Source organism: Colobus angolensis, unplaced genomic scaffold (assembly GCF_000951035.1).
Source record: "Colobus angolensis palliatus isolate OR3802 unplaced genomic scaffold, Cang.pa_1.0 Scaffold7, whole genome shotgun sequence".
In the NCBI taxonomy this organism is placed as follows: Eukaryota; Metazoa; Chordata; class Mammalia; order Primates; family Cercopithecidae; genus Colobus; species Colobus angolensis.
Window position 1 is genome coordinate 13,796,801 of NW_012120709.1, and position 10,283 is coordinate 13,807,083.

At 38.2% G+C, this 10,283-nt stretch overlaps 1 protein-coding gene across 1 annotated transcript in view; it reads right to left on the minus strand.

The window, feature by feature from the left end:
• Positions 1-10,283, minus strand: part of CWF19L2 (CWF19-like 2, cell cycle control (S. pombe)) — a 136,663-nt gene that overhangs the window by 80,209 nt on the left and 46,171 nt on the right. The window contains exons 9-10 of the mRNA XM_011926659.1: positions 8,577-8,670; positions 6,607-6,696 (exon numbers count right to left, since the gene is read on the minus strand). Of these exons, the coding sequence (XP_011782049.1) occupies positions 6,607-6,696; positions 8,577-8,670 (184 nt within the window). The remainder of the gene's footprint in view (positions 1-6,606; positions 6,697-8,576; positions 8,671-10,283) is intronic.

Here is a 10,283-nt window from a genome sequence, read left to right on the forward strand (position 1 = left end):
CTTAGTAAAGCTTGAACCAGATGTGCAAATGTGCTTGAACCTTCTCTGCAGAGAAGATGAAAACATGCTTTTCGGCCAGGCACGGTGGCTCAAGCCTGTAATCCCAGCACTTTGGGAGGCCGAGACGGGCGGATCACAAGGTCAGGAGATCGAGACCATCCTGGCTATCTCTACTAAAAAATACAAAAAACTAGCCGGGCGAGGTGGCAGGCGCCTATAGTCCCAGCTACTCGGGAGGCTGAGGCAGGAGAATGGCGTGAACCCGGGAGGCGGAGCTTGCAGTGAGCTGAGATCCAGCCACAGCACTCCAGCCTGGGCAGCAGAGCAAGACTCTGTCTCAAAAAAAAAAAAAAAAAAAAAGAAAACATGCTTTTCTGGTCCAAGAATCCTTAGAAAAAAAAAAACTTTCTATCTGAAGTTTCAAAGGGCTATACAGTTCCCCAAAGAGACTAACAAACAGAAATTATATTTTGTATGATACTTCAAATACTAATCTACTGAGTACTGAAGCCCACTGCTCAAACATAGGAGGGACTAGAAATTTTAAAACCATGAGTAATATCAGAGTCACGTGCACAAGAGATGAGATATAGCCTGTCAATTATTCTGTCATATCCTCAAAACCGTAGGAGAAATGTTACTTCACAGAATATCTGCTTCAAATTTTTTCCTTCTGTTCCAAGCTGCAAACCAGCTAAACATTTCAAGGAAGGTTTACCTATGTGGCTCCTTTTGCTTGCCTAAGATACTTGAAAACTGATTTTACATTAAACAACTGCACAGGATAATGGAAAAAGCACTTCACTTTAGGAGGTGTATGGAATAAAATCTGGAGGGACATGGCCAACCGTAGTCAAAAGATGAGAAGAAAATGGTCAATTCATTTGATAGGGTCAGCAAAGCTTGACTACAAGAAGTAACGCAAAAATCTCAGGCTTTGGTCTATTCTTTTGTAAGAGTGTGGTGTGTGTGCGTGTGTGCACGCGTGGGCACACGCGCGCGCGCACACACACACATATATATATACACTATCATAAAACAGCAAGGTATATTCTCACTGGTTGGGGTCCCATACTTTCTGATCCATTATTCTGTTAATTGTACAAAGATCCCTCCTGCTATGGAGGGAGCTTAACCTGCCTAAAACAGTTAATTTCCCTTAGACGGTTAAGTAACTTTGCAACTCTGAGATTAAAAAATAAATCAAATTTAACCTTTTTATTGTGTTTAGGTAAAAGCATAGTAATAGCTCTGCAACCTTTTCTGATATAAAATTTATTTCACTTTAACACAGGAAACACATTTTTAATGGCACTCACATTCATTTATAATGACTTATTCATTACAACTTTTTAAGAATGTGTGTGTTTGTCTTTTTGAAGGTATTTGAAACCTTAAGTGAACAAGCTATACAAAGCTAGTAACAGCTTTAAAATTTTATAATTTAATTAAGCTAACCAAGAACATGGTAAAAAATTTTAGTCTGATATATTTCTTAAAATAATTGAGGAATTTGCTAAATTTACCAAGAGCATTTAATGCTTAAGGAAGGGCAGGTTATTTAAGCTAATAAATTTAATAAATATGCTAATTAAAATTAAGTATTCCTTCCTATACTCACATATATTTAATGCCCTTCAGATATTTTAAAACCCTGATTATCAAAAATTCTGCTTTTTCTATTCTAGAATATATGATAATGAAAGTAAAATAGAAGAGTACTTATGATTCATATTTTATGTTCTTCAATAGGCCTAACATTTAAAGACAGGGACAAAGGCAGAGGTGGATTTTGTCAAAAGATCAAAATGGCACAATGGTCTCTTAGTCCCATCGACTGGAAGTCATTCCAGCGGCCTCAGCACTGTTCCCATGATGCTTGTGCTACCAGGCTGTGGAACAGTTACGTCACTACAGTTGTCTGAAATGAACAGCATTTGATATAAAGAAATTTTTCTTACAAAGATAATTTCTCAACCAACCAAATCAAAGTGAAAAAAAATGCCTGATTCAGGAATCCCCTGAAGTCCAGCCACAGCTTTAGAACCTTTAATAAAACTGACAAGTGCCAGGAAAGAAACAGGTATAAATGAGAAGGTGGTGACAAGTGTACACATATATATGTAATTTGAAAAGATACATGCCATAGAGAATACTTTAAGAATCTTCGAGGTTTCTGACAAACATACTCTTACCACATGATCTAGCAACTGCACTCCTTGATATTTATGCAAAGGAGTTTTCTGTCTTCTTGTTTTTTTTGTTTTTTGAGATGAAGTCCTGCACTGCTGCCCAGGCTAGAGTACAGTGGCATAATCGCAGCTCATTGCAACCTCTGCCTACCAGGTTCAAGGAATTCTCCTGCCTCAGCCTCCCCAGTAGTTGGGATTACAGGTGCCCACCACCATGCCCAGCTAATTTTTGTATTTTTAGTAGAGACAAGGTTTCACCATGTTGGCCAGGCTGGTCTCGAACACCTGACCTCAAGCAATCTGCCCATCTAAGCCGCCCAAAGTGCTGGGATTACAGGCGTGAGGCAGAGCACCCAGCCTCCCCAAAGGAGTTGAAAACTTCTGTCCACACAAAAAAACTGCACACAGATATTTATAGTTTTATTCATAACTGCAAAAACTTGGATGCACCAAGATGTCCTCCAATAGGTGAATGAAAAAGTAAAATGTGCCACCTACAGACCATGAAATACTATTCAGCACTAAAAAGAAATGAGTTATGAAACCATGGAACGACAGAGAGGAATCTTAAATACGTATTAGAAACCAATCTGAAAATGCTACCTACTGTATGATTTCAATTACGTGACATTCTGGAAAAGGCAAAACTATGGAGAATAAAAAGAATCGAGGTTGCCAGGGGTTAAGGGATAGGGAGGCATGAACAGGTGGAACACAGAGGATTTAGTACAGTGAAACTACTCTGTATGATACTACAATGGTGGATACATGTCATTATACATTTATTCAAACCCAGAGAATGTACAATACCAAGAGAGGACCTTAATGTAAACTATAGACTTTGGGTGATATAATGTGTCAATGCAGGTTCATCAATTGTAACAAATGTACTCCTCCGTTAGGGGCTATTGATAATGGGGGAGGCTGTGCTTATGTAGGGGTAGGAACTATATGGGAAATCTGTGTACCTTCCTCTCAATTTTGCTGTGAACCTAGCACTGCTCTAAAAAATAAAATCTTAAAAAGAAAAATGTCTTTGAGGTTTCAAAAATGGAAAATGTTGCAACTGTATGAGAGGATTAGAAAACAGCCACAATGAAGAAGGGTGATGTCTGGCACAAATAATAAATAGCATAGGTAAATGTGAAAGAGACACTGGTTATGTGTAAGACAGTCTTGGAGGTAGCACTGGAAAACGGGGCCATACTGTGGAAGGCTATGCTGCAGGAAGACCTGGTACTTACAATTAGCACTAATAAACCACTTAAAGTTTCAGAGTACAAAATTAGTTAACCACAAGGACACCTGAAAACAGTAATTTGGCAAAAGTGTGTAAGATCAACTTCACAGTACACCTAGTTCTAGCTATCCTCCCAGTCCCTACTTTTTAATCTTACCAGTAATTTCTCACTCTCCATTCTTTAATCTGTGTGAGAAACTTTTAAAAAATATTAGGTACCACAACTTAGTGTAAACAGCCATTTTCATAAACATACTCTGTATAATGTTATCTAAGTCATGAATGACTTCAGCCTGAAGAAAATTCTAAGGAAGTTGACTTTATACATTCTCATCTCCCCCCGCACTGACAGTAAATTATGCAAATTAATCTTTGAGAACAGACCTTTAAAATCAGTTATAAACTTCATTATATCCCAAACCTGATTCTCAAAAGAGCTGCTTTGTCCTTCACCATCAAAAAGAGGTATCATGTAAACACAAGTACTTTCGTGGGTTTAAATCCTTGCCCTGCACTTAGTAGTTGTATACCTGGACAAGTTACTTAACCCTCTGTGCCTCAGTTTCTTGATCTATAAATCTGTAATAATAACATGAACTATCTCAAAGGATACTGTGAAAATTGCATGAGTTATTTTGGGGGAAGGGGGAGGATCTTGTTTTTAGTGTTTTTGTTTTTATTTATTTATTCATTCTTATTTTAGAGACAGGGTCTCACTCTGTCATCTAGACTGGAGCGCAGTGGTGCAATCATGGCTCACTCAGCTGTTGAACGCAGCTGTTCAACTTCTATCTACATTTATGCCTGTGATTATTTCATGCAGTATCACAGATTTAAATATCACCTATATGTTAATAACTCTCAAATTTCTATCTCCAGCACAAAGGACTTTTCCCCAACTACCCAATTCTATCTTCTCCCTACTCCCAACCATCCAACTGCCTACTTGACATCTCTACTTGTTCCACATCTAACAGGCAACCAAACTCATATCCAAAACTGAATCTCTGATTTGTCCCAAAACCTATTCTTCCTCTTTCTTCCACAACCCAAATAACAGCTATTCTTTCAGCTGCTCAAGCGAAAAACCCTGGAGTCCTCTTTGCCTCCTCTCTTTATCCCATTACCCACTACCCGCCTAAACCACCATAAAAATCCTGTCAGCTTTTCTTTCAAAATACAACTGCAAGTATTTATAAAATACAAAATGCAATCACTTCTAACCATCTCCATAGCTACTATCTATCTTGGTCAAAGCCACTATCATTTCTCATCTGCATTATTACAAAAGCCCACCTCTACTTCAGCTTCTGCAAACCGTTCTTAATAGAGAATCCAGAACAGTCCTGTCAAAATATGTTTTCTGCTTAAAACCATTTAATAGTTTCTCACCATCTCAGTCAGAAAAAAAAAAAAAAAAAAAAAGCCCACCTCCTTACTATGACTTTCAAAGCTTAACATGATCTGGCCACCTATAGTCTCTCTAACCTGTATCTCCTACTTCCCTCTCTCATTTATTCCACTCCAGCAACACTGGTCTCCTTGCTATTCTTCCTACACATCAGATATATTTCCAACTTTGGGCCTTTAAATCTGTTCCCTATGACTACAGCACTCTTCACTCAAATACACAGAAATTCATTCTTCCACTAATTACAAGTCCTTACATAAACTCCTTACACTTTTTCAAGAGAATTGGCCTGTGCATCCCAAGCCACCAACCCACCTGTCACTCAAAATTGCCACTACCTTGCCATAGAGTAACTTTCTGATATACTGTATTATTTCTTAACTTGCTTATCATTTTTATAATTTGTTTCCCTCCCTACCCAAATGAAAGTTCCATGCAGGTAGGTGTTTTTATTTGTTTTGTTCACTAACAGATAGATGAATTAATCATAGACCAAAGGAAATTTTTTTTTTTTTTTTTTTTGAGACGGAGTCTCGCTCTGTCGCCCAGGCTGGACTGCAGTGGCTCGATCTCAGCTAACTGCAAGCTCTGCCTCCCACGTTCACGCCATTCTCCTGCCTTAGCCTCCTGAGAAGCTGGGACTACTGGCACCCGCCACCACACCCAGCTAATTATTTTGTATTTTTAGTAGAGACAAGGTTTCACCATGTTAGCCAGGATGGTCTCAATCTCCTGACCTCGTGATCCGCCCACCTCAGCCTCCCAAAGAGCTGGGATTACAGGCGTGAGGCACCGCACCCGGCCAGTAATTTGTTTTATATGAAATGAATATCTAATTCAAGTCCCTCATTCTGAAGGAGACAAGTTAAGGAGCAGTTTGACTCATACAGAAGCAATCAGTAAGCAGCACAGTCCAGAATAAAAGCAGGTCTCCTTGGTCTCAGCCTGAGGCTTTTTTCCACTAGGGCACACTGATAGAATGTTAAGAGAATACACAGAAAACTAAATTTTTTTAAACAAGCATGCATACACATAAACACACAGACACATATACAGACACATCTCACATTAAAATATTATCACTGCCAGCTGGGCACAGTGACTCACATCTGTAATCCCAGCACTTTTGGAGGCCAAGGGGGGTAGATCATTTGAAGTCAGGAGTTCAAGACCAGCCTGACCAACATGGTGAAATCCGTCTCTACTAAAAGTACAAAAATTAGCCAGGCATGGTGGCACACACCTGTACTACCAGCTACTCAAGAGGCTGAGGCACAAAAATTGCTTGAACCCGGGAGGCAGAGGTTGCAGTGAGCCAAGATCACGCCACTGTACTCCAGCCTGGGCAACAGAGCAAGACATTGTCTCGGCCGGGCGCGGTGGCTCAAGCCTGTAATCCCAGCACTTTGGGAGGCCGAGACGGGCGGATCACGAGGTCAGGAGATCGAGACCATCCTGGCTAACACGGTGAAACCCCGTCTCTACTAAAAAATACAAAAACTAGCTGGGCGAGGTGGCGGGCGCCTGTAGTCCCAGCTACTCGGGAGGCTGAGGCAGGAGAATGGCCTAAACCCGGGAGGCGGAGCTTGCAGTGAGCTGAGATCCGGCCACTGCACTCCAGTCCGGGCGACAGAGCGAGACTCCGCCTCAAAAAAAAAAAAAAAAAAAAGACATTGTCTCAAAAAAATAAATAAAATAAAATATTACTACTGCCCAGTAGTAGTGTTATACAAGGTAATTTTCTCCAAACTTTTACTACTTACCTCTACCCCAGATTTTTTCAGTGTCTGTGTTACAGTTTCTTTGAATTTATTTGCCTTTTCAAGTTGAGCTTTAAGTTGTTCAGCTAATTCCTTCAAAAAGAAAAACAAGTAAAATATGTGCAGTATGTAGTTTAATTCTTTACAACAAAATGTTCAAATTTACACAACAGAAGGAAAGATAGTATAACCAACACTCATGTAGCCACCATCTAATTTCAACTACCAACCCACAGCCTAGTATATTACTTTTTAATGAACTTATCTCAGTTACAAACTCCTTGAATACCTGTGACGTGTTTATGCTTCAAAGATAAATAATTACAAGGACATATATTTTGGAGGAGATAGACGAAGGAAATACATAATCTTAATGACATTTTAATAATCACTAAATATTATAAAAGTTCAATACTTTCAACTTCAGTTACTGGTAACAAAAAAGCTATCACAAGATTTAAAATGTTACCTTCTTTATTGTTGATAATTTGGATGAAAATTCTGAATATATTTCATATTTACTCTAGTAAACTTATAGAAATTTATATAAAACAACTGTCATGTAAAGCAATAAACCATGAAGTAATAAATTAAATAAGTAGATTTATGTGACATGCAAAGAACAGCAAGTGCCATCACAGTGCTCTTCTTGAACACAAGAACACATATTTTACCCTTTTACCTAGATGACCTCTTTCACTATTTTAACTAATTCCTCCGTACTTTGAAAGCTCAAACTTTATTTTCTTGCTATCGTTATTGTTGTTTATTTTCCTTACCAATTTCTAGGATGAGTGGAAGTTCAGTGTTTCCAAGGATCAGATTCAAAGAGGGCAGCATATGCAAGATATGCCCTTTATTAGACATAACACAGAAATATCTTGTTTGGTTACCATTTGTTCTACTACAGTATTGTACTAATAGTTTGCCAAAACATAAGATTACCTAAAGATCCCTTATATATGGGTTTGAGATGAGTGCGTACATATGACCATGACCGAATCTATTCTATCAAGATGTGGAATATCTGGCTGTGCCATTCTGCTATGTGCACTTTAATATATACATCTCACTCTATATTATTTTAATATGCATGTGACAATAAATGAATGGATGAATGGATAAATGCAGCTCTTACCAAATCATCCCTATTTCTTACAATTCTGAGGTAAATGAGTCGTAAATCAAACATTACTACAGGAATTAAATGAGTTAGCCTACACAAAGCATCTAACACAGTATCAGGCACAGCACACTTACTGAAAACTTGAATGACTTAATCCTCCTTTTTTAGGCTCCTAAGTAATTTGGAAAAGTAAAAAACATTCTTAAAAATACATGACAAAAATGAGGTGGAAAAAGTGACAACTTTATCTCCCTTAAATATGCTCAATGAGTTAGAAATGCAGGAAGAAAGCAAATAACAAAGTAAAAAAAGAAATTTAAAAGCATGAAGTTCCTTAGGATCTTAAATTTCAGAGCTCTGACAGAGAAAGTAGATTATTTATTTACAAGTAGGCAGATAGTACTGTTCACAGAAAGGTTCAAGAATTTTTTTTTCTTTTTTTTGAGACACAGTCTCACTTCGTCGCCTAGGCTGGAGTGCAATGGCGTGATCTTGGCTCACTGCAATCTCCATTTCCCAGGTTCAGGAGATTCTCCTGCCTCAGCCACTCCAGTGGCTGGGATTACAGGCACACACCACCACATCAGGCTAATTTTTGTATTTTTAGTAGAGACAGGGTTTCACCATTTTGGCCAGGCTGGTCTCAAACTCTTGACCTCAAGTGATCCTCCTGCCTCGGCCTCCCAAAGTGCTGGGATTACAGGCCTGAGAATTTCCTTAAGGAATCAATAATCAACAGTTATTTTCACAGTGTGCTACATCCACACTACTAAGGAACTTCTAAAATTACTCAAAAGAAGTTAAATATTTAATCACTATTCTCCAAAACAACATCTAAGAGTCTTACCATATTCCCCATCATCTCTGCTTTGATAATCTTGGCTCCCAACTTGTTCTTCTCATCAACACTCAGGATGCGAATGGACTCATGCTCTGGACTTCTATAGGAACAGGACAGATTAACAGCATATGAAATATAGGTGTAATGCAAGCAATAACATCAAAACTCAAACGTTATTTTAACGGACCTCAACAAAGCATGCAGCACCAATAGGAGATCATGATTGTAATACATGTAAATTAAACTAAATATCCTTCCATAAATTGATAGTTTAAAATTCTCTGTTACAATGCCACAATCAACTATGGCAGTTATAATAACTGATCAAAATCCCAATAACAATGAGAAAAATAGTATTTATCAACTCTTCTTATTTAATATCCCCATGCTCGTTATTTCAAAAAGGAAACAAACAAAAAACTAGAACCAGGCCATAATTCTATACATCTTTGGAAACTTTTCTCATTTCACATGATAAGTTGTTAATAATCTAAGAAACTATATTTAACTGCATTCAAAGAATAAAAGCAATGATCATGTGCTTTTTTGTAAACTCAGTCCAGAACATAACATATAGTCAAATAACATAAACTAGTTTAAAACTGATATCATGTGCCAAACCTATACTATGGAAGTATCACACAAAAAAAGAAACCGCGAGCCAAGGTCAGATTTCCCTAGCTTACTGCCTTAAGAAATAATTCAAGGCTACAGTGCAGGACAGTGACCTCAGTCAAGAGCCTGAAGGACTTCTGAGTAAAGGGGACATAGCCAGGAGTCCAAGAATTCCAAGGCAGCTAGAATTCACAGAACAGAGTACCAAAGAAGAGAAAGCTGCACCATAAGAAAATCCCAGAGAACTGCACAGGGTTCCCCTTGAGTACTCAGCAAGAAACTACCTGCAGTCAGGGAAAGAACCAGCCAAAGGATTGGAGGTAGAGTACTTGGCACTCCTGGGAACTGCATGTTCAGTCGCACTAGCCAGACTAGGAAATCATGTAACTCAAAAAGCACTAGACACAGTATTAACAGTCTTGCTTCGTTAGTGGGAAACAGCATGCCCTAGACTAAATGCTGCTCTGGGTCCACCTAAAAAATGTTAAAACCAAAGTTAAAAGGATCAAATGGTTTCCAATTAACTATATTCCAGAACAAAGTTCAGGAGTATTTATAGAAATTCAGAAATGTCTAGCACTCAACAAGGCAGTCTGTAAAACTTAGTATCTAACCAACGATGATCAGACAGGCAAATAAGCAGAAAAACACCCATAATTAGAACACAATGCTATCAGTCAAAATCAACCCAGAACTGACACAGATGTAAAAAACAGCAGACAAGGATACTAAAAGTGATTATTATAACTGTGTTCCACATGTTCAAAAAGTCAGACACAACAAAGATATAAAAAAGATCCAAAATAAACTTTTACAGATGAAAACTACAATGTGTGAGATAAAAAATATACTGCATAAGATTAATGGAAAATTAAACTGCAAAAGTAGAGTTTGGTGAACTTGAAGCAATTTTCTGCATGAAAAATGGAACACAGAAAAGAATCTGTAAAAATGGACATGGATGAAGCTGGAAACCATCATTCTCAGCAAACTATCGCAAGAACAAAACCAAACACCGCATGTTCTCACTCATAGGTGGGAACTGAACAATGAGATCACTTGGACTCGGGAAGGGGAACATCACACATCGGGGCCTAT